Source organism: Micromys minutus (genome assembly GCF_963924665.1).
Source record: "Micromys minutus genome assembly, chromosome: 11".
NCBI lineage: Eukaryota > Metazoa > Chordata > Mammalia > Rodentia > Muridae > Micromys > Micromys minutus.
In genome coordinates, this window is record NC_137980.1 from 28,721,106 (window position 1) to 28,746,232 (window position 25,127).

General features: G+C 45.9%; 1 protein-coding gene across 3 annotated transcripts in view; it reads left to right on the plus strand.

The window, feature by feature from the left end:
• WDFY3 (WD repeat and FYVE domain containing 3) overlaps nt 1-25,127 on the plus strand; it is a 217,632-nt gene that overhangs the window by 176,426 nt on the left and 16,079 nt on the right. For all 3 annotated transcript variants that reach the window (XM_080924896.1, XM_080924897.1, XM_080924898.1), the window contains exons 42-57: nt 581-658; nt 924-1,151; nt 5,006-5,059; nt 7,008-7,176; nt 9,995-10,158; nt 13,435-13,583; nt 15,272-15,392; nt 15,857-15,942; nt 17,856-17,936; nt 19,766-19,820; nt 20,012-20,131; nt 20,309-20,426; nt 21,245-21,351; nt 22,710-22,863; nt 23,949-24,040; nt 24,243-24,455. In XM_080924896.1, coding sequence (XP_080781022.1) covers nt 581-658; nt 924-1,151; nt 5,006-5,059; nt 7,008-7,176; nt 9,995-10,158; nt 13,435-13,583; nt 15,272-15,392; nt 15,857-15,942; nt 17,856-17,936; nt 19,766-19,820; nt 20,012-20,131; nt 20,309-20,426; nt 21,245-21,351; nt 22,710-22,863; nt 23,949-24,040; nt 24,243-24,455 — 1,989 coding nt within the window. The remainder of the gene's footprint in view (nt 1-580; nt 659-923; nt 1,152-5,005; nt 5,060-7,007; nt 7,177-9,994; nt 10,159-13,434; nt 13,584-15,271; nt 15,393-15,856; nt 15,943-17,855; nt 17,937-19,765; nt 19,821-20,011; nt 20,132-20,308; nt 20,427-21,244; nt 21,352-22,709; nt 22,864-23,948; nt 24,041-24,242; nt 24,456-25,127) is intronic.

Consider the following 25,127-nt stretch of genomic DNA (forward strand, 5'->3'; position numbering starts at 1 on the left):
GGGCAGTGTGGGGAAGGGTCTGAAAGAGTTAGCATGTACCCAACATATGATGTGTCACGTTGAGCTTCTGAGAAGGGAACTTTGAGGTGGGGTTAGGGAATGACCCAAGAGTCCGTCCCTATGGAGAGAACAGGGAAGTATTTCCTGGGATACCTCCCTGGAATCTGCCTCACTCTGTGTGGCTGAGGGACATCATAGGCCACACTGATCTGTCAGACTTAGTTGGTCTGCACTGGGCTGAAGCCACTGAGCCTCAAACGGCAGCTCAGCCATGCATTGGCTCTGCGGGACTGTGGCGCCTCTCTGCAGCTGAGGCAGTTCCTGTGATTGCTAACTGCACCCATGAGCCAGAATGCTGGTACTGGGGTGGGAAGCTGTGGATCGATGGCTACCGCATAACCTGGTTGTTGTAGAAGTCATCATTTTTCGGGTTTGCTTTTGTTACCTACAGCGTGTTGGCCAGATTCTAACTCACTGCTCAGCATTTATGTCAGGCACTGTTAATTTTCAATATAAATCAATCAGTCAGTCAATCAATCAATCAGGAAACTTGAAGGCCTTTTTCTCGATGGTTTGTTAGGAGATTTCCCAGTGGATGTTTACACATATCGCCGTTGTGCGCGACCTGGTGGACACACAGTACAAGGAGTATCAGGAGGTGAGCATCCGGAACAGTGGCGGTAATGTGTCTGGCATCCTTGGCTGTGATGTTCGCTAGCTACTTCAAGTGCCACATTCTTGGGCCCCAGCAAACCCCGCGTCTCATAAAACCATTAGCTTTCTCTCCTTAAACTCCGAGTAGAACACCGTTTATAGTGTTTACTGGGATGACTTGGATTGAATCCGCTTCCCCGTTGCTACCCCGTTTCAAGTTAGCTGTGCTCTTTTATTGTCGGGAAACCAACCTAGCCTCTTTCCTCCAGCGCCAGCAGAATGCTCTGAAGTATGTGACTGAGGAGTGGTGTCAGATCGAGTGTGAGCTGCTACGGGAGCGAGGGTTGTGGGGCCCCCCCATCGGCTCCCACCTAGACAAATGGATGTTGGAGATGATGGAGGGGCCCTGCAGAATGAGGAAGAAAATGGTGCGCAACGACATGTTTTACAACCACTATCCCTACGTGCCGGAAACAGAGCAGGAAGCCAGCGTGGGGGTGAGTACACGCCGGCCTCGTGACGCTCTGCCCAGTCCCTCCCTCACTTTCCCGTTAGGTGCACTGTAACTGGTGACGTCACCATGAGTGGTGTAGGTTACGGACCCTGGAGCCTCACTGCTCCACTGTCAAGTGCCATGCTGCCACACTGCGTGCTACAGAACCCCTTAGTTTCCCACACTTAATGTTTAACAGTGGGAAACAGGTTCTACCTCATAGGGCTGTTAGGACAAAACTTACAGTATTTTTAAAGAAAATATGGGTCATCGTCAAGATTATTGAAAATAGTTCCTTAAAGGCTGTTTTTCTCAAAGCTGCCGGCTCCATCAAGAGCTAGTGTAACTGAGTCTTAAAGCCCATCACTGAGTGAGCTTCCCGGCCCCTGCATGAGAGCAGAGCACATATCTAGTTTTTGGTTCCTCCCTCCAGTCATGCCTTACGGGTTTAAGGAAGAACCTTCATGGCAACCTGATAATGCTTCAGCGCATCTTCAGTAAAGCTGAGCCTCCCTGGGTAAATTAAATGGGTTGCAAAATGTCCAAAAGCAATAAACCTGGGGAAAGGACAGGCAGGGGTTAAGGAAGAGGGGACGGGTGCAGGGAGAAGACAGTCAGAATACATGTATACATGTAGGAAATTGTTCAGCGACAAAGTCAATCAAGATTCTAAGCCGTAAGATAAACTCTCTCCCAAACATGGGACCAGCTCAGGATTTCTCTTTAAGTGAGTATAATATAATTTACTGTGGTGTTCTTTTTCTTCATTATCAAGTGCATGAGAGCTTCAGTATGGGGGGTTGGGGCGGAGACTGGGAAGAAAGCTGTTGAGGGCTCATACCTAAACCTCTGTGTTATCAGCACTTTTCCAAGTGCAGGAGCCCTCCAGCCTCTGAGAGCTAAACAAGCACTTCTGGCAAGAATGTACCATATGAAGCTGGGTTTTTCAGATAGGTTATGTGGTAGAAGATACAGGCAGGTGAGAACTGTTGATACATTTACCACAGAGTGAAGGGGTGGGCAGGAAGACGAGACAGTTCCAGAATACAGATTGCACGTTTGTGTACAAGTCAGAAGTTAATCTGATCTGGTGAAATTTTTAAATGAATACTTTTTACTTGAGTTCTGATAAATTAAAATCTGGTGAACCTGAAAGGCATTGCATACCCACTTCTCTCACACGATACCTGCAGCCTGTTACTCAGCAGCACCCAGTGGGTCTGCAGAGCAGTCACTTAGATGCTCCCTAGAGCAAGTTAGGTGCAGCTTCATTTACGTAGGTCTCACGGGAGCCTTCTCAGATCCAGGGAGGATTTCCCTGTCCTATGCACCAGAACCTGGATAAAAAAGGAGAGCCGTCCAGGTCAGAGCGGTTAGATGGTGGGGTGCGGCGAGAGCATGGACCAGCAGCCCCTAAAAGTCCGATCACATGACAAAGCACCCATGCCAGTGTGCAGAACTGAAGTCAGGCCTCCTGGGAGGCTCAGGAGTTGAAGGCCGTGCTGGACTACATGGCTGCCCATAGTTATTCCACACAAATCATTTGCCAGGTCTCCGCTCTATGGCTGGAAGCCTCACGGGTAGATGCTGGGCTACCGGACCCCAGTGCTCTGTTCTCTTCATGGTATTGTTTGTCTTTCTCATCACTTCCTTTTCACCCTTTGTTTAGGGGGACTTCTTCCGTCTGAAGTTTTGGGCTTTTTAAAAAAGATCTCTTTACATGAGTACACTGTAGCTGTCTTCAGACTCACCAGAAGAGGGTATCAGATCTCATTACAGATGGTTGTGAGCCACCATGTGGTTGCTGGGATTTGAACTCAGGGCCTCTGAAAGAGCAGTCAGTGCTCTTAACCACTGAGCCATCTCTCCAGCCCAATTCTGAAGTTTTTATATTCTTAGGGAAACAGTAATTTGGGAGGGTGGCTGTGACGGAAGTTTTTGTGTGAAGAACAAAGTATGAGTGTGTGGTGTGTGTGTTACATGTATACATATATATTACATATATATACATACATACATATATCTTCATAATGAGTGTGTTTATATATATATATATCTTCATGCTGAAGTTGATTATTTTATATGTTAACTTAAAAATAAATTTTAAAAATATCCACTGCAAAGGACAAGAGTGAGTTTCCTGGGTCCTGAGGTTAAGGTAGCATAGGTGAGCCGGGAGGGGGTGTGGAATGAAGACTTGAGAGTGTGGGGCGGGGCCTTTAAGAGAGCCACAGGAGGTGTGCTCTGATGAAGTTTAAGCTCCATATACTCAGAGTAAGTGTTAAATCTTTAGAATTCGAGGTCACAGTTAAATTCTCTCAACTCCCTAAGCTCATTGCCACCCAGCCTATAAAATATAGCCAGATGTTTGCCTGACGGGCAGGGCCGATGGGCAGGGCCGGCTTGGTTGGAGCAAGAGTCGATGAGTCGGTCTTGTACCTTGTTTATTGAGATTGGTCATTCTTTCTAAGAGACATTTTCATTATTTTGTTGCATAAGCCAAAGGCTCCAGCAATGATTAAAAAGCTAATTCTGTTTTATATCTTTCTGTTAGAAATTAAATTAGTGCAGTAAAGCATGCGGCAAAAATCAGAGTGCACACTCCTGTATTTAGCACATACCTGTCCCATAGGGTTTTATCAATTTCAATATTGAAAGATGGTAAGAGCACTTCTGTTGATTATTAATTTGGGTTCAGTATTTTTATAACTTTCTGTTGGGGTAAGTTGCATATTCATTGAAATCACAAATCTTAAGAAGGATTGAGCCAAGAACTCACACCTAGTCCCCTTCTCTTTCTCAGTGCTGGATTCTAAGATCGGATTTTCACCTTTAAAGTGGTTTTACTTACTGTTGGGTATGGCAGCTCAGTCTTTCAATGTATTTGGGGAGCAGAGACCAGAGGATTGTCTTGATTTGGGACCAGCGGAGTCAACATAGTGATTTTCTAGCCAGAACTGTATAACAAGACCCTGTCTCAAAAACACAAACTTTTTTCAGGGACCCAGAAACCTTTTGCTCACACTGTGTTCTGTTCAGTGAGTTGTGGCAAATGACTACCACACATGTGCCCCCCACCCTCCTAAGACAGAGAACACAGCTACGTCCGCGCCCAGACTGCTCCTGGCGGGAACTTCATGGTCTCTGGTCTCAGGCGCTTGCTGCTTCTTTTCAAACTCAAGACTCACTAAAACCACATGGACCAAGTATTTAAAGGTGTTGCTCCCCAGAATCTGCTCTGCTTAGGGCTGGCTGTCTCCTGTACCAGCGCTCAGCAGACTTGCCCTCCATCAGTCAGACGATTGCCTACTTCCTCAGACAGTACCACCCCCTTCCCCTGTTGGCTCTTCTGAGCTGCTGTCTGTAAGGTGGTGGAGGGACATAACATGTCAGACTGTCATGACACCCGTGGGCATCAACCAATCTACCTCCTTTTCAAGTATCAAGGGGTGTTGTAGATAACAGCTTAACCCACATGAGTTGTTTGGGGGTGCATAGGGGAGAAAACTGTGGAGATGCTGGCTGGCGTGAGATTCTGCTGCTAGCTTTTGTGTTTGAGTTTTTCCTTTTGAAAGCCCCTGTGAGGTCATCCATAATGGCAGGGCTGACATTTTGTTTTGTGATGTCTAAGTTTGTCTGTTCCGGGCACGAAACTTTTGGTGTGTTTAAATTTGACTTAAGGCACTGATCTTCAGTCATGGAGGAAATACCCTGTGTAAATAGCTGAGCAGATCTGGTTAGTTCTTTTGGAGTTGAGTGTGTCTTCTGTATTTCTTATGGTCCTCAAGGAAATTTTGGTTTTGTGATCTTTGTTTTTTTTTTCCTCTTATGTGTCTATACTTAATACCCTGGTTTCAGTCTGAGATCCCAAGTAAACAACCCGAGCCACCCGATGATGTCATTGCTCAGAAGGTAAAAGACTAATGGCCACAGAATGCAGACTACCCACAGCTTTGTTCTTAGTGCACGGTAGACAGTAGACAGACTAACAGAAAGACTCACTTACTCTCTGTGAGCCCCCTGGGGTGGAAATCCTGATGTTCTTCATGCTGAGACATCTCCCCCTTCCTTGGCTGTTCCCAGGGTCTACACTGCTCACTAACAGGATGAGCTCTCACCTCTCACAAGCGCTGCTTCACTCGGAACTAACCAGTTATGGGCATGTTAGTAATGGGCAGCCTGCAACCGTCATCTTTTTAAAACATGAAGCAACGATCTTAAATGCTGAGAGTGCAAGACTATCTCTTTTAAACTGCTTTCCAGTCAAGAAATTATTCTAAAAACGTAGTGTATGGTCACTGCTTAAGTTTAATTGGCGTACATTTTTCATTGTTTCGGTTTCCCAGAAAGACCCAGGACTTTCAGTGTAGATGCAGAAATGCATCACCGTACATCTGTTAACCCATGATCCTGCCCGTCACTAACCATGCCGTCATTTCTAAAATGTTAGCGGTTTGGGTGGGTGATACTCTGGTTACTGTCCAGCCTCCTTGTAAGCTCCTAAATCTTTTTCTGTTTAATAAAGTATAAGCAGTCTTGAGTTGAGTGTGACCATTTCACTCCATACAGAGCAGCCGTAAAGGTAGTAAGTTTGTTGTCTCTTTCTCACTTAAAGCGCACTCTGCACTGTCCTTGTTCGTGTGCCCATGAGGTGGACGTTCCACCCCCGGAGATTCCCGGATGCTTTTTGATGCTGTGCAGTGTTGCATAATGTTTCCATCTCCACCGACAGGCACCCCTCAGCTTCCTTCCAGTGTCAGTTCCCCAGGCCGGCACAGAGGAAGCCATTGCGGCCTCGGTTGCATATCGCTTGAATCTGCCCAGTGTTTCGTCCTAAATATCCCACCCACACATGCACCTGTTTACATTTTAGTTGGAAATCGGTTTTAAGAGTGTGGGGGAAAAGTATTTTTAAAAGACTGCATATTCTTACTTGTAACAAAGGAGAAATAAAACACTGTCTGAAGAGGAAGCCTAAGCCATGTTTCAGATTCCTTAGTTTTTAGAATCTTTGATCCAAAGCCTGAGTCTAATCCTGTTCTTAGCAGCCTACATTTAAATACATTTTTAGAGATTTTGAGCTATTACTTTCTTCCTATATAAGGTTTTAGGAAGGAAAACAAGTTTAGGTCAGTTAGAAAACTCAGATTAAAGATCATTCTGTGAAAGGAATGTTCTATTGTGTCCAGACCATTGAGTCTTTTTTATATCCCTAGATAATATATTTTCATCAGATGCCTGTTTGTACTATGCCCTTTAGTATGTGTACCAGACAGTACCAGACAATGAGACAGAAGGGAGGTGTCACCAGCCAGACAGTGCCATCTAGTGTTGGTTCTGTGTGCTGTCTTCTGGAGTCAGGAGGTGCAGGTGTGCCAGAGCTGGAACTCCAGAGTCCTCTAAGGCCCAGTACCGCGGAGAGTCAAGCACAGGCCCAACGCTCTTCCTGCACACTCCCAAAGTAAACACTTGAGATTGTCCCAAGAGAACAAGTGTCCCTCGGGCCCTTAGCCTGGACAGTGCTGTTGCAGCCCACTTCCCCCTCGTGGCTGGCATGCTCTCCTCTGCTGCCTTAGAAGGTAGAGGAGAAGGTAACCAGTAACCAGAGCAGATGGGACTTCACCACTTTAGGAATGTTATTCGGTTAAACATGGTCTCTTTCTCTTTGGGAAGAACAGAAAACTGTGGAGTTTGTTTTAAAGGAGCACCATAGTCTGAAAGTCTGTGTATTTAGTGTATATTCATCTAGTCTATGCAAAGTCCCTAAACAATAGGAACACAAAGAAATCTTGACAAGCTTGTATTGTAGTTGTTGGAAATAACTGAGTGGATTTTTTTGTTTTGTTTTGTTATTTTTTAGAAGCCTGCTCGGTACCGAAGAGCGATAAGCTATGACAGTAAAGAGTACTACCTACGCCTGGCCTCTGGTAACCCAGCCATTGTTCAGGATACTATTGTAGAGAGTTCAGAAGGTGAAGCCACCCAGCAAGAACCAGAGCATGGAGAAGACACCATTGCTAAGGTCAAAGGTCAGCCTCTTGGATTCTGATTTGAAATCATTTTGGAGTATTTCGTCCATGTGACAACATATAGACATATAAGCATTTGCAAACAGGAGGGCCGAGTATAAGCATATCTGTGTACTTGAGCGTCACAACGTAAAGATTGACTTATGAATGAGAAAAGTCTGTCTCTTTATTCTCTACAGATGCATGTCAGTCTCATAGTCATTGGCTCGATGGTGTGTGTGCGCATGTGTGCATGTGTGTGCGTGTGTTTGGCAGAACACTCAGAAAAATTGATTCTAAGCAAGTAAATAAATAATTACAAAATTAAAACAAATATTAGAAACATCATCAATGTGTGTTAGCACACAACAGTAAAAAATATCAGTCTTTCTGTAGCTGCAAGAAATGTTCTCAAATTTAGGCTTCTGGACTTTAGTATAGGGATGGACTTAACAGGAGGCTGCCTGCTTGCTATGTCTCTGGCTCCACACAGCTGATACCCCTTCCTGCATGTGAGGGAGCTGAACATAATAAATCCTGTCCCGAAGCGTCCGCCTCTAGCCCTTGTCTGGCTCCTGCCCGGGGGTGGAGCTTCGGTTTTCTCTCTTGTATAAGGTGCAGTGGTTTCTTTCTTTTAAAGATGTATTTATTATATATAAGTACACTGTAGCTGTCTTCAGACACACCAGAAGGGGGCATTAGATCTCATTACAGATGGTTGTGAGCCACCATGTGGTTGCTGGGATTTGATCTCAGGACCCCTGAAGAGCAGCCAGTGCTCTTAACCACCGAGCCATCTCTCCAGCCCTGGTGTCTTTCCCACTGCTTCATGGCTCTCTATGTAAGTGTGCACAAAGGCAGAGATGACTTATTTTGTGTGGTGTGTGTTGTGTGGGTTTCATCACCAAAGTCATCACCTTATTCTGTGCCATCTCTCACTGACCTGTCGCTCGCTAATTCTGCTAGGCCGAGTGGCCAGCAAGTCCTGAGCATGCTCCTGTCTCAGCCACAGCAGTGCTGGGATTACAGCTTCCGCACGTGCTCTCGGCCAGGTTCCCTGAGCCCTCTCCCGTTATTTGCAGATTCTTTCTCTTCCCTACTCTGCTGCCATGTGAAGACCTAGTGTGTGCTGAGTGTATAAATTAACCTTTTCTTTCACTTTCTGAAAGGGTCTGAATGACTGCAAACTCAAAACTGTTTTTATTTTCTAAAACTAAGCCCTGGAATGTAAATTAAGAACTTTCAATTAATTTTTTTTAGTTAAAAGGCAGTCGATTAAAATTTAATATTAAAACTGTCCGTAAATGAAAATCGTGTTTCCGGGCTGGAGAGATGGCTGACTTGTTGAGGACCCAGGTCTGATCCCTAGAACCCACAAAATGGCTCACAACCAGGGAAGTAAATTAAAAGAGTAATGTAATGCACTGCCCTGCTCCCACTGAAACAGTCCTCTCGGACCTGACATACTCTTAGTCACTCCAGGCGAGCAGAGGCTGGAACCCTCCACTTCTGCTCACACTGCACAGCAAGGCTATAGAGAGGTCTAAAGCCATGGCTCCCCCAAATATGCCAAGGCTGGCCCACAGTTAGTCAAGTGACCTAGGTTGGGGCTATTTAAACTTGATTGTTTTTTGTTTTTGTTTCTGATCTCTAGAGTTGGAGGCTGCGGCTCCTGACTGAGAGTGAAGCAGCTTTGTGTCCTCTGTCTTTGTGCTCTTTCTCTCTCCATTGCTTTCCTCTCCTGTGTCTTCTCCAAGCAGGCCAGGGCCTCCAGTCGCTTGTGTTCAATGGATAGGATTTTCAGCAGGGCCACATTCCGGAATGCTATCAGAGTGTTGGTAGTGAGCACAGTGTCGCTTTTGATGGTGTGGCTAAGGATCTGAAGGCACAGAGTGTGTGTTTAATATTGTAGGATCCCACTGGTTTTTATTTCTTCTATTGCAATTTTTCACGAAGTTATCAAAGATCGGGCAGTAAAGTATTTTCTTAATCTGCAAATTAATGATCTGTGTTATTAAAAGGAGTTCTATTCCTGTTCCCTGTGACCCACTGTTTGACTGATTTCATTCATGCATGAAGAATCATAGTGCTACTTTAATTGATCCGTGGCACAACCTCCATGAGCCCTCTTAGTGAGCTATAACACACGTGTGTGTGTGTGTGTGTGTGTGTGTGTGTGTGTGACAGGAACTCCTCACTTAGCAGCCCCTCTCAGACAGCTACTTATCTATAAACAACACGTCAAGTATGTAGCACTCTGCTGCCTTCGTCTGAGTCCCTGAGCATTCATTTCCAAAATTAGCCCCCAACACACTTGAGGTAGACAGAACCTTCATCCCATTTATATAATGGGGAGAACCATGGTTCACAAGGCAGATGACATGCAGTGTTTAATCCCAAGCCTCCCTGGCTGACCTTGAACACCACCGCCTGACGGCTCTCCAGAGCTCTCTGACTGATGTACAGACAGGACCGTGTACAAGAAGCCCTGTGCTGCTGTGACTGTGATACAGGACAAGTAAACTCAGGGTAGAGCTGTCGCACCTGCTGTTGTGAGGTCTGTGGCAAGACAGCAGGTGCAACGGGGAGAGCAAGGATGCTTGCTTCATGGCAGCCACAAAGCAGATAGGAAGGGGCTGGGTCCAAATGTTCCCTTCCAAGGTGTCATCTCTTGATGGCCTCATTCTTCCCACAAGGCACCACTCTAAAAATTCCACCCCTCCCCCGGCACCAGACCGAAGTCCAAAGCTTTAGCATGTGGGCCATTAGAGACCGCCCACACTGTGGCCAACTCTGAAACCAAACTGTCCCTGAATGACCGCACTGGTCTCTGTCCTAGGCCTTGTGAAGCCTCCCCTGAAGCGCTCTCGGTCTGCACCTGACGGAGGAGATGAGGAGGCCCAGGAGCAGCTACAAGACCAGATTGCTGAGAGCGGCTCCATGGAGGACGAGGAGAAGACGGACAACGCCACCTTGCTGCGCCTGCTGGAGGAGGGGGAGAAGGTACGGTTTCTGAGGAAGTGTGCTTAGCCTCTCAAGACAAGGGGTGGGGGGAGGGGAGGACACAGTGTGCTTAGCACCCTTAAGACAAGGCACCAGAGCCTGCCAAGCAAGGGTTTTGTCCTGTTTACACTCAACAGTGCAGTCTCATCAGAAATGGGTTCACAACTGACCCCTGATTCACTCTCCTCTGTGACTGTTGTTGGACCACACCTCTCTTTAGGGTCCTGATCAGACACATGTATGGGGATGAGCTACCCAGCTGTATGAGCGAGGGGCTTCTTTCCTCAACATCTCTGCAAACTCTAGCTGCTCAGGGCTCTCCCCTTAAGCTCACATTTACCACTCACTCACACTCACACACTCATATATACCCACTTATACACTCACACACTCATACACTTACACACACTTATACACTCACACACTCATACACTCATACTCACTTATACACTCACACATTCATACACTCACACTCACTTATACACTCACACACTCATACACTCACACTCACTTATACACTCACACACTCATACACTCACTCATACACACTTACACACTCACTTATACACTCAGATACTCATACACTCACACACACTTATACATTCACATACTCATACACTCACACTCACTTATACACTCACACACTCATACACTCATATATACCCACTTATACACTCACACACTCATACACTCACACACACTTATACACTCAGATACTCATACACTCACACACACTTATACACTCACACACTCATACACTCACTCATACACACTTACACACTCACTTATACACTCACACACTCATACACTCACACTCACTTATACACTTACACACTCATACAATCACTCATACACACTTACACACTCACTTATACACTCACACACTCATACACTCACTCACTCACTCACACACACACTCACTCACACACTCCACAAACTCACTCAAACACACACTCACTAACTCACTCACAGGAAGCTGCCTACCATGCCTCCCTGCTCTGCCCACCTCGCCCCTGCCCACCTCAAAGCTTGGGCACCTTCCGTGGCTTCCATGCTGGTCCTCATGTACCTACCGTGGTTTAGCCTCCGAACGTTGCTCATACTGTGTTTTCTGACACCCCCTCCCCAGGACCCACACTGGTGAAACCTCTAGGCTAGTGATTCCTGCGTTGTTAGTCTTGAAGTCTGTAGCCCCCATTAGGGCTGTCTCCCTGGCCTGCTCAGCCTTGCTCAGACACCCTCCCTCAGTGCTTGTGGCCTGCGCAGTAGGTACCGTAGAACTGTTCTGATTTTCCTCTGATGATGTGCTTGTAATCCGACGCTGATTATTTCATGTTCCTGTCTTCCGCACCCCAGTCCTGTAAAGACACAGAAACCTTGGCATGGTAGTTAGCTTCAGGAGGAAGGTAGATAGCACCTATCTCAAAGGCTGCAGGCTGCCCTTACTTTTGCCTGTGATATTTAGCCCTTGATATTTATCCTACCTCAAGAGCTTGTAATAAGAAGCCAGTGTATAATTAAAACAGTGCTGATGTTTTAATTTGGAGATGTAATAATTTCGAATGAAACTATAAAAAGAGGAGAAGAAGATGATGTAACTATGGAAGGTCATCCATCCAGAAGATCGCTTGAGAGGGAGGCTCTGTCCCCGGAGTGTTCACCACCCCAGCTGACATTGCTCTCCCTGTGTTTATAGCATCTGAACACTCAGAAAGCCAGTGTGCGTGTGATGTCAGTCGGCTCCTGCCTCCCATCCCCTCCTCCCCACATTTACATTACAGCAGTTATTTTAGAGTAAGTCAAGCTGAGGGCGGAGCTTGATCGTAGAACAGGTGTCCGACTTGCATGGAACCTCGGGTTTCATCCCTCGCACCCCAGGGGAAAACAGTAAACCTATCTGTGCCTTGGAATGCAGCTCATTTGGTAGAATGTTTGCCTCACACACAGGAAGCCCTGGGTTCAAATCCCAGCCCTGATTACATGCGGTCATCTTAGCATTTCGAAGGTGCAGCGGGAGGGTCATTCTTGGCCACCCAGGGAATCTGAGGCCAGCCTGGCATACATGAAAAACTATGTTTCAAAAAGGTAAAATAAAATAAATTGTAATGTGTGGCTCTCCCTAGAAGCAACCCGCTCTTCTGCTGAAATGGCTCAGATGTGCTGTGGAGTTGATATTTGAGAAAACGTACCCATGCTTTTATCTTCACATTTTATTTCTAACTGACGAGTGGTTGTACACATCTTTAGGATGCAATGTGCTGTTCCCATCTGTGCATATAAATATTCAGTCACGCTAACAGATGTACCCATCGCCTCACAAATAGTTTATAAAAGGTTGTCACTGCAACCCACCCCCACCCCACATAACTTTACCCACTTTGGGAAACAGCTTTCTCTTTCTACCCCTGTCCTCCAGGCTCCAGTAGCCAGCTTGATATTCTGTGTCCCCTTCTCAGCGTTTGAAATGCTTTGGGAACTAGATTCAAATGATACCACCTGATATTTGTTTGACTGACTCACTCGCTGATTTTACCCCCTTTGACTTGTGTTGAAATGAGTTGAACGAGAAGGAATGCTCACTAAGAATTAGCCTTTTGAAAAGAAAACAATGCTACATTGAGAGATTCGGTAACCTGCCCTGTGAGGAAACAGAGCATCTGCTCAGCTGGGCTCACACAGGAGTCAGGCTGGGTGGGGAGTGAGGGGTGCATTCCACCCTGTGGCTCCTGGGAGGCTCATGCAGAAAGGACAGTGAACTCTGGAAGAGAAGTCAACAAGTCTGATGTGGTCATGTGCTTTATCTCACAGGAACCTTACAAGTCCACGGTGCATGTTAGGGACAGAGCAGCTCCAAGGCATTGAGGCCCCGACCACGTCTGCAGAGGCTGTAGCCACAGAGCTTGGAACTTTCCTGGGGCTCACATTCCTGCAGAGCATTGGCAGTATGCCCTCTTGCCTGTTGTATTCTTTCTACATGCATTCTGCAAACCTCTGTTCTACCAGGCTTTCTGTGTGTGCCCTTCATGAGAACAGCAGCCTCAATTACAGACTCTAGCACAGAGGCACTTGCATGGAGGTGGGGTCCTGAGTAGGGTGCAGGCCCAAGTGGATGATGTGAGCAAATGCTTGCCCCCTCCTAGAACACACATTACAGGCAGAGCATGAACTCAGGTTTAATGTGCTTAGCTTCGACCTTACTGTAACAGTAACAAAAGAGAGAGATTATCCAAACCGTTTTGAAGTTACAGGAAAGGATATTTGTGACTTCCTTTGTAGATCCAACACATGTACCGCTGCGCCCGAGTCCAGGGCCTGGATACCAGTGAGGGGCTGCTTCTCTTTGGTAAAGAGCATTTTTACGTGATCGATGGGTTCACCATGACTGCAACCAGGGAAATAAGAGACATTGAAACCTTACCTCCAAAGTAAGTAAATGCGTGAGGAGACACCATGTAAAGCTGCCTCTGGATGACAGCAAATGGATTTGCGTTGTTTCTTAATCCCAAACCAGTGTCCTAAGACATGTCACCTCCCAGTCTATGTGTGCCTCGGGAGTCTATGGTCATTTCCACTAAAGAGAAGGTGCTTGTTCTTCAAATGAAAGATTATTTTATGTCTTTGCATCATGAGCATTATATTGCCAAATCATAGTCATCATTTAGTTAGTTTCTCTTGCTGTGATAAATAGCATATTGAGAAAGCAGTTTATGGAGGAAAGGGTCAATCTGCCTCCTATCCTCCCAGCCAGTATCCCTCATTGAGGGGAGTCAGGGCAGGAGTTAGAGGAGCGCTGCTTATTGGCTCCTCACTCAGCTAGCTTTCTTATACAACCCACCACCACCTGCCTAGGGGATGGCACTGCCCACAGTGAGCTGGCCCCTCTGACATCAATTATTAATCAAGAAAATAATGAAGGTGCTTCCTACACAATCATGAGAGCCCGAGTTCATATCCCAGTACCCACCCCCTCCCCCAAAACAAACAAACAAAGCCACAAGCCTGGTGTCTTAGTTAGGGTTTTACTGCTGTGAAGAGAAGCCATGACCCAATCAACTCTTATAAAGGCAAACTTTTAATTGGGGCTGGCTTCCACTTTCAGAGTTTCAGTCCATTATCATCATGGCAGGAAGCGTGGCAGCATGCAGGTAGACATAGTGCTGGAAAAGGCCATGAGAATTCTACGTTGTGATCCAAGGCAGTGGAGAGGAAAACTATCTCGTCCGGGCAGCTATGAGAAGGGTCTCAAAGGCCACACCTCCTAATAGTGCCACTTCTTGGGACAAACATATTCAAAGCACCACACAGACACCTGCTTATCCCAAGGCTGGGTAACTGAGATGGGGAAATCACTAGGGTTAGTGAGAGACCCTGTCACAAAGGAATGTGGCAGAACAGGACACACCTGGTGCCTTCTACTCATATCTGCTCCAGCACACATGAGTGCATACACAGACACACCCATACACACCTAGATGCATGCACACAGGTATAGGAAGAATCCAGGAGCAGTGCTAATGAAAGAGGAGCTGTCACACTTGGATAGTCACCTGTGCTGACTTCTTTTTCCTCTCTGCTCCTGCAGTCCTGGGGTAATCATGGGTAATGGATCAACTCTGGTCAGAAGACACACGTGGGCTTTGTCTCCTCCTTTAGCTGAGCACCTGACTGTGGTGCTGATGAGGCACAGTTTCCCAGGGACACTGCAGATAATCCCTTTCTTCACTAGTCAAGGGCATATGATGACCTCCGTGAGACCTTCTGTATAGAAAAACTTTCTAATCATCTTTTGTGGTTCTGGGAAAGTAAGACTTTTATTAACATAAAGATGGGTCCATATCAAAATATTGTAGGTCACTTCCTTCTATTCTGGTTTGGAAAGAAAGAAAATGATTCTAGGGATCCCTGTGCCAACTGGTCCTCACTAGAGAAAACGTTTTGATGGTAATCTTCAGAGGGCTTCCCTATTCACCAGGAGCTGATAGATTATTCTCATTTTAAACGGAAAACTCTGACATATCATCTGCCCGCGTAGTCTTCTGTTGAAAAATGGCACCTCCTTCGTTGACCGGTGAGTTGATGCACTGCTGTGTTTTTGTGTGCTTCCTTTTCATAGCATGCATGAACCGATTATTCCTCGAGGTGCCAGGCAAGGTCCCAGCCAACTCAAGAGAACCTGCAGCATCTTTGCATATGAAGACATCAAGGAGGTGCATAAAAGGAGGTATCTGCTGCAGGTGAGTAGACAGCACGTATTGAACGCTTCACCCTTTTGTTTGCTCCAAAAAGTACCCTTTTTAAGTGGACTGGTGTTGTGAAACCTGTGTTCACGGTCTGCCTGGAGCCCCAGTCCCAGGACTCGCAGCGCCTTAGAATGCTTTTGTGTTTTCTGACTCAGTGGCTCCCTCCCACCTGCGCTCCTCACTCCCCAGCTCACGTGCATGTTTGCCCTTTTATATAAGAATTTACATCTTCATCATTTCAGGAGCATAATAATTTTGAATTACTATTCATCATTCAATTTTTAAAGATTTCTTTAATTTTGAGCAGAATAAGAAAAACGTTTTGACTGCATGCCTCAATACAGAGAGCATTCATGAATCTGAGTGCTCTCTGGTCAGAAATGAACACTGTAGGAATTCACAGTGAAAAAGTTCAATTCACAGTGAAATCTGTTTCATTGTCTTCGTCTCTGTTTCAGCCTATTGCTGTTGAAGTTTTCTCTGGAGATGGACGGAATTACCTCCTGGCTTTTCAAAAGGGAATTCGGAATAAAGTCTACCAAAGGTCTCGTTCACGAGCCGTTCTTTACATGCTGCTTTGGGAAGAGATGGGAGGGGGAGGACTGGGGCAGCCCGTTCAGTTAGTTGCTTAAAATCCAGACCAGGGAGGTGAGATCTTTGCAGAAGTTCCTGTCATTCCCCAGCCTCTTATAATACGATTCCTCTAACAAGCCTTTAGAACAATGCCAGCTCCTTTATTAAAGAGCATCTCTCCCTTCTGATAACTTAGAGTAATAACTACCAAAGGCTACCTCATCACAAAGTCTAAGGGAGTAAAAATGTCACTTTAGAAAAGGTAAACAAAGAAAATAAGAGAGAAATGCTTTGGTGGGCTCAAGAGATGGCTTAGTGATAAAGATCCTTGGTACCAGAGTCCAGTGACAGCTCAGTCTTCAGGACCTAGAGTGTAGGAGAGAAGCTACTGCACAAGGTTTCCTTCCATGCTCCACACGTGCCATCGCACAGGTGCCCGAGTGTGCCTGTTCACATACAAAATAACAATAAATGAAAATTTAAAAGTAACATTGCCGGTTCAAAATGTTCTGCTTTTCTCTTTACCGTGCTGTGGGGCTCCAGAGCTGAGCTCTGGTAGAAATCCTATCCACTTGAGAGTCTGCAGTGCCCTAGAGGGAAAGTTGAATGCTTTCTGTTGAAAACAAAGCACAGCCGCTTAGAGCTACTGCTCAGTTCTAAGCACGTTTCCTCATTGGTGAGACCTAACAGCACATACTCATGGTGTTTTTGTTAACATGTGAGTCAGAAAAGACAGAGTCCCCGGTACAGGAGGAATGTTGGAGCTGCGTGTCACTGTAGTGCAATGCCCGCTGTCCCCCTTTTATATGGTGGGGACCTGCCAGACAATCCTTGGGGACCTACAGATGGTACTGAGTCCTAGAAACACTTTTTCATATCCTGTATGTACTTCCAGAACAAGATTTAACTTGTAAATTAGGCAGAACAACAGACTAACAACAAAGTAAATGCAACAGCTGCATCGGTGTATAGTAATGAAAGTAACAACAACAAAGTAAATGCAACAGCTGCATCAGTGTATAGTAATGAAAGTAACAACAACAAAGTAAATGCAACAGCTGCATCGGTGTATAGTAATGAAAGTAACAGCAACAAAGTAAATGCAACAGCTGCATCGGTGTATAGTAATGAAAGTCATTTCAAACTTGAGGTTTCTTTTTCCTGGAATTTTCCACTCAACATCTTTGTACCAAGTTTTTAAACTATGTTTGTAGTTAGCTACAGGTAACAGTGTAATCTGTATGAACATGTGAGTGTCCTTTAAATTCGCCCTAGACTGAGTAGTGATTGAAACTCCTCCGGTGTGAGAACAGATAAAGCTGAGGTGTGCTCTCACTCATCCTACCATCCCCCAGTGTGAGGGAGTGGATAAAGCTGTGGGTCCCCATCCTCACCTTACTGCAGAGACAGTGCTGTTAACTGTCACACCTACTGGGTGCTGGGAACAGATGTGCTAGTCTTCCCTTCAGAAATTCCGTCAAGTCCAACTTGAAGGTCTGCATCCTTTTGAGGATGCTCCTACAATTGTGCCTCTTTGAGATGAGATCTTTTCATACTGATACCTGAGCATCTGCAGAAAGCTAACCATGTGGCTGTACCTCGAATGTCTCTTCACTTAGTGAAGTCTGGTTTAGCATTTGTCCGGCTGTGTCCTGCCCACTGTCAGCTTATTACTTAGCTGAAGTCCCTTGTGAGCACCACCTGTGTTGACTCTATTCCTGCACACTGGTGCTAAGGGCCCTCATAGTCAGCATCCTGGTCATGTCTCCCTTTGCCTGCCGTTTACTTGCTAATGGGCAGGATCAGTGAAGCTCTGAGGATTGCTCTTCTCTGGGCACCATTAGGTCCCTGCTGAGGCTTCATGTGTTATTTAAATTATTGCAGGTTCCTGGCAGTTGTGCCTTCTCTCACCGACAGCTCAGAGTCAGTGTCCGGGCAGAGACCAAACACCAGTGTGGAACAAGGGTAGGTACTGTGGTGCTCGCTCAATGATTGCACTGTGAAGTTAAGATGACTTCTGTCTCGAGAGAATTGTGGGGGTTTTTCATCAGTTGCTATGGAAAACAATTAAATTCTTGAAATACAAGCTTTTATTCTTTTAGTTCTGCATTTGAATATTTTTCACCCTCTAAAGGCCCCTTTATAAACTTAACCCTTCACTTACTCCCCTATCTGCCATGTGTATAAAACATTCTCTAATTTATTTATTTATTTAATGCTACCTGGAAAGCAGGTTTTCGTACAGCACTAAATGTCATTTCTCTTAGTCTGGGCAGACTGCCTGTAGTGAAATAAACTGTATAAATTCTCCGATTCTCTGCATTACAGGACCAAACTGATACACAGAAATCCCCCATCCGTGTCCTACCCTCATTGGATTGGGTTGTTTGAATAGATGCCAGCTTTCAGAATTAACTGTTTAAATTTTAGATTATATAAAATGGCTTCTTGTTGTATATCTCGTTAAGAGCACACCTACACTGTGTCTGTCAGGATGGTCTCTTGCTGTAAATAATTGTGTATCTCATTAAGCATACACTTGTGCGTCAGTGACTTACTCCTGTCTTGTGCCCGCTCTTCCCTAGTTCTTGTCCTCAGGCTGCAGGGGCGAGCGAGCTCTGTGATGAGAGCTTGATTCCGCCTCGGCTGTTGCAGCTTGCCCGTCCACTCTTTAAGTTGAAACTCTTGCTCTGCTGCAGACCCTCTGTAGTTTCCCTCAGGTTCCCGGGCCACAGCCGTGCCACGTTCCACACACTCCCCGCTGTTTGCAGGTGATGAGCCACCTGGAAAGAAGCTGTGTTGGGAGACTAGCTTACAAACCACACAGAGAAGATGGAAAAACTTGATAGAGATTCTGTCTTTTATAAATGAATGTTTTTTCCTAACCTGTGTACATGAAAATATATTAAGTTGATAAACCGTTGCCTTTAATTTTTCTTCAAGCAATAGCAAAAAAAAAAAAAAAAAAAAAAAAAAAAAAAAAAAAAATTAAGTGTGTACACTTGTTAGCCTCAGGAACAGGTTCTAGAAGTTCCAGACATTTTTGTTGTTAATATAAATATGGTGAGAGAGAGTTCCCCTCCTGTCTTACCATAGTGCAGAATGTTCTAGCTAGTTTGCAGAGACAGTTCTGCATGTACATATATATGCTTGAAGAATGACACTTGTAGCACTAACCCTGGTATGCGCCACCGAGGTGCCTTCAGATGATGAACCAGTGACTAACTTTCAGTACTCAGTAGTGATAACCTTAAATAGTACGTTATAATGTTCTGACAGAGTGCGCACACAGAAAGGTAGTCCATACATTTTTAAAAGAACTGAGCTGCTGTGTTACCCTGCCATAAGTCCTCACTGTCAGTTCCTTACCCGAGGTCCGTCTCAGGAGCTGTGAGCCTACTGTGTAGAGATTACTGCATATTTCTATTCTTCTATAATGTCTTTGAATCGTTTACATCAAACTGTAGTGAGAATTAGAAAGTCAGACTAGATGGGGCTCTTCTAGCTCTTGTGCTCATGGTGATCAGTGGTATACACACTCCCTCATCCCGGGGCACCTCTGCTGACTCAGGAACAATGCCTGCCTTGGTCTAGGTGACACCTTCTGGGTTTTCCTTTGGTTCATATAGTTCCTGTTTCAGAGTGCTCATCACAGGCCTCCAAAGCAATTTCATGTCCCATGCCAGCAGAGCCATGTGTGGGCTGAGGAGAGGTGTGGTCGGTGGGTGGGATGGCTCCATCGCAAAGCTGCTCTGCCTGCAGCTCTGACCCACACTTGGTTTCCTGCTGTGTAGGTCTGGCTTACTCAGCACTCTGGTCGGAGAGAAGTCTGTGACGCAGAGATGGGAGGTGAGAACAGCGCACCCCAAAGGGTCTTGCACCTCATGGTCCACAAAAGGAAACATTCCTCTCTTTAAGATGGGGGGTGGGAGGAATTGTTGTATTGAAATCTTTTTTTATGTTCATTTTTGCATATAAAGTTTTTTAAACATCAGAGATAATTCATTGCTCTAAGATGGGTCTTTATTATCTTTCCTAAGAGAGGTGAAATCAGCAACTTTCAGTATCTGATGCACTTGAACACCCTTGCCGGCAGATCTTACAACGATCTTATGCAGTACCCGGTCTTCCCCTGGATCCTCGCGGATTACGACTCCGAGGTAAACTGACCACAGACTTTTGTTTAGTTTCCTTTTTTTTTCTCAAACTTTTCTCTAACTCCAATTCTGCCTATCCGGGCCACAGGTAGGGTCCCTGCCCCTTCGGCCGTTGCATCCGTGCTGGGGAGGAGAGAGGGTGCCTGGTAACCTGCCATTGGGGTTTGTTTTGTGTTTCAGGAAGTTGACCTCACTAACCCTAAGACATTCAGGAACCTGGCTAAGCCGATGGGCGCACAGACGGACGAGCGGCTGGCCCAGTACAAGAAGCGTTACAAGGACTGGGAGGATCCCAATGGTGAGGAGAGCCTTCTGCCTTGGCTCCGTATGTCACTGTCAGAAGTAAACACTGTTTACTGCCCTGACACCCGTGGGTATGTCCTCCGGGTGCTGAGATGTGCACGCCTGCTGTCATACAGCAGAAATCCAGCCGTGTTCATGCAGTGTGTGATCTCTCTAGAAGATGCCTGTAGCTGTCTGCAGAGTGCTGGCAAAAACCCTGTCTCTAACATTCCTTAGTTCCAGAAATACACATTCATTTCTTGTGTCTCCTTTAATTTCACTGAGGTACCTTTTAGAACTCTCTTCACTTTAAATTGTGAATTGATGGTATTTGTGAAAGGTACAGTGTAGTATTTGTTATGACTACTGCTTTTCCCTCTCAAGTACATAAAGCAAAGGGAAGAGAATCTTGAATTTAAGCCTGTGCCCATTTTCTTTCTCTCCCTCTCCCTACCCCACCTGCCAAGAAAGATACACAATAATATATCTATTGCGCTGCATTCATAGACAGCAGAACTATTTAATTACAGAGCCATAACCTAATAAACAAGTAGCTACCATGTCAGCATTCTGCTGCAGTGGAAGACAGCCTGCAGTTAGAAGTGACGGGGAGGCCCAGACGGACAGCAGCAGACACGTTTGCTTATCCGGGTGCTGGCTGGTAACGGCCCTGTAGAGTAGTGTGATCAAAGTGTCGCTGTGTATAGCCAGCTGCCTTTGGTGTTCTGGCTTCCCGTCACAATTGCTAACATTTCCAGCCCTCCTGGTTAGCACCACACTCACCTTTCTCATTTTCTCATTTGTTTTTAATGATGTTCCAACTGTCTGGAGCAGGGGAGACCCCAGCATACCACTACGGCACCCACTATTCATCGGCAATGATCGTGGCCTCGTATCTTGTAAGAATGGAGCCTTTCACACAGATATTCTTACGACTTCAGGTAAGACTCAAATTTTAAATTTCTTCCATCCTTATTAAATTGCTTTTATTTAAAAATTGTCTTTCCAAGAATGTTCTTTTCTAAGGAACACCGACCCGAGCTTTACCAGTGACAAGTTGGTCATTCAGAACAAAACTGAAATTCCATTAGGCTTACATTGATAAATAGCTAGAATTCATTTAGAGTGAACAAGTTCAGGATCCTGTGGTTAAAGCATAAATATTCCAGCCAGGGAGAGGGAGTTTAGTCTTAACTGGTTGAAGTCAGCACGTGTTTTATTTTAAAAGCCCATATGCTCTGTCTGTGGTTACCATTGTCCCCTCCACATTCTCTGTCACTGTTCAGTACACACTTGGTGAATTCCTGCTTTGCATTGGTCCCTTTTTGGATGTTAGAAAGGACATCAGAGGTTGGGGACAAAGCTCTATTTTGTACTTGCAGGGTTTCAGGTAAGGAGACAGTTAAACATTGGTCTTAGTGATTGTGAATTGGTCTTAGTGATCGTGAAATGCTTTTAGAGCCTGATCAAGTGTGTCAGAAAGACCGAGGAGGAGTGGAAAGGAGGGAGGCAGAGGCTGCTTAGGGAGGTCTGAGCTCCTGCAGACTCCCAAACATGGAGTGGACAAGACCCACCGCAGCCATATGCCTGGTTGGGAGGTGAGGACAGCAAAGGTAGGGGCTCTCAGAGTGGAGCTGGGAATGAAGTTAGAAATCGTCCAGAGCAGGCGGCCATTGGCATTCTCCTATAGGGACTGTCGTAGACAGCTCCCTCGTGCTCACTAAAGCACAGTCAGGATCGAGCTAGAAGCTGGCGTGTCTAGGGGGGTGCTGGGTACGTAAAAGTGCTCCCTAACTTGTTTTTCAAGTATTAACCTCTCGTAACCTTATACCCCGTGGCTGTGAAAACGTAGGTGCCACACTAATTTCTATTAACATGACAAGGAAGTCAGGGAATCAACCAAAATCAAATGTGAAACAATCCTGCATGGAAACCTGTTACTTTGTAACTAGAGTAAAAGGCAGAATTAGCCAAGCACTTGTGTGTACCTGGACTTCAGAACTGTGAAAGAATTTTCATCTCCTTCTGGTCTTAACCGTCTCCCTAAAGTCTAATATTTTAAGTGAATTTGTATAATCTTCATATTTGAATTTTGCTTTAACTACAAAACAGACATACTAGGCATCCTTTGTAGAGAATGCACCAGAAAGATAGATTGTAAAGTTTTGACTACTTAATGTAGGATGGCAAGAAATCAGAATGTAGCCAAAGGTATTTGAGGTTTTTAAGCCCTTCAACTTGATAGAAACTTGGTGGCACCGTGGTTCCCTAATGGAGGCGTGCTTCATCCTGCCCACAGGGTGGCCACTTTGACCTGGCAGACCGGATGTTCCACAGTGTGCGTGAGGCCTGGTACTCAGCATCAAAGCACAACATGGCGGATGTGAAAGAACTTATCCCCGAATTCTTCTACTTGCCGGAATTCCTGTTCAATTCTAACAACTTTGATCTAGGTATGTGGGGCTTGGGAGGAATGCTGGCAGGAGAGGTGGAGGGAAGCATGTCATTGTCACACTGCTGTGATCCACCCTCCTGTGCTGACTCCCCTGTGCATGTAAATAGGAGAGTGCTCTCCAGCCAGAGAGCAGGTTCAGTGTCCCAGTGTCCCCTGGAGGCCTAACACTGACACAGGCAGCAACCAGTAGTCAGGGGCTTGTTTCGGTGGAAAAACGGTGGAATAAAAATGTGAGAATCACTACAGTAGAAAATCTACTCATGGTCAGGGGTGATGTGTAAAACCTCATGTGTCATTCCAATCTAGTGTGTTACCTGACGTATTGTTGTTTATATGCTCACACGTTATGAAACTAGAATTCCAAGATAGGTTAAATCATGTTTCCTTATCCTGTGAGTGTCCTGTTTTCCAGAGAGGGGGAGGGAAGGACTAAATGAGCAAGTGTTGAAAGAAAAATGTCATGCTCAGTGTGTCTGCTGTTACCTGGCAGATAAATGAAGGCTGTTTGGCTTCCATTACTGTTTCTTGGGTCATGATTTGCTGATCCTTGCTTCTGGGAACTTCTTTGAAAACTTCAAAATCAGTATCTCTCTCTCTCTCTCTCTCTCTCTCTCTCTCTCTCTCTCTCTCACACACACACACACACACACACACACACACACACACACACACACACAGTATCAAAAGATGAGAAACCTCAAGTACAAAGTTATGATAAAATACTCTGGTAGCTGTGCGTATGCCCCAGCAGGCAGCATTCTAGAAACTGCTGTGTTAGAGAACAGCAAGCTTAGCCCAGCAGAGCTGAGGAGTCTTACCAGGTAGGAGCTGTGTAACTGTGTAATGTCAGCTTTCCAAAGGACACTTGAGTTTTGCAAACAGTCTGCAGTCTTTCTGAGGTGTGCTCTAGGGAGCAGCCTTAGAGAGACACCCTGGCAGATAGTCTCAGGAAAGGGTTAGCCTCAGAAAAGGGGAAGGGGGTGTGCTGTGGTAATGAATGTGGCGTGGGATTTCTGTCTCTTCAGTAGGAAGCTAACCACTGGACTCACCCTTACATTTTATTCTACTGTGTCCAACACTCAGGCTGTAAGCAGAACGGTACCAAGCTCGGTGATGTCATTCTTCCCCCTTGGGCAAAGGGGGACCCAAGAGAGTTCATCCGAGTCCACCGGGAGGTAAGGAAGGTTGTGACTCAGTTGGCCGGTGACCACTGTGTGGAGAGAGGAACTTGAGCAGTGTGCTGTGCATACTTTAAGTTACTTGTATTGTCCTTGTGGCTCTTAAGTAGTTTAACCCGTCAACCACAGCCACGTTTCGTTTACATTGGGAACAAGTAATAAAAGCCAGGCAGTGAGTCCACCCTTTTTGGCATCACAGGCTCTGGAGTGTGATTACGTGAGTGCCCACCTGCACGAGTGGATCGACCTGATCTTTGGCTACAAGCAGCAGGGCCCCGCTGCAGTAGAGGCTGTGAACGTCTTTCATCACCTTTTCTATGAGGGTCAAGTGGACATCTACAACATAAACGACCCGCTGAAGGAGACGGCCACCATCGGCTTCATTAACAACTTCGGTCAGATCCCTAAGCAGGTATGGGTGTTCCTGTCATTACTGGGTCTGGTTCATTTTGTAGGTGTGCTATATTTCTTCTCATTGGTCATACAAGTAGTTAAAACTCAGTTAGGCAGTTCACCCATTCAATTCAGTAGATGGCTTGATGTTGCACGGTGCACACACACGCTCGCACATGCACACACTGCAGAGGAACGCAGATGGAGAAGCAGAACCTAGCCACTGTTTAGGTGTCCTTGCTGGGGTAGAGTACCCTGGAAAGAGCAGCTTAGGGAAGAAAGATCTTCTTTCCTCTGGCGGCTCCCGGTCCGGGTCCATCAGGAGGCCAAGGCTGGAGCATGCGCATGAAGCAGCCAGTCCATACGGCGTTTACACTCAAAGGCAGGAACTCAGTGGCTAACACTTGAGGGTGCTGTGCTGGCGGTAGTAAGGTGTTCAGAACAACCCCCGCAGACATGCTCTGAGGCCAGTTTGATCTAGATGGCTCCTCAGGATCACTTCTAGGTGACTCTAGGTCAAGCCACGTCAATACTTAAAACTAATCCTCATGAAAGTCTATTGTAATGTCCGAGCCACATTGATGGAGAGAATAAAGGGCTCTACATGGTAGGACTGGCCGGGACAGTGGGTGCCTCCCCACCCTCTGAACCCTGGAAGTACCGGCTAAGAGCCAGGGCCCTCAGCAGTCAG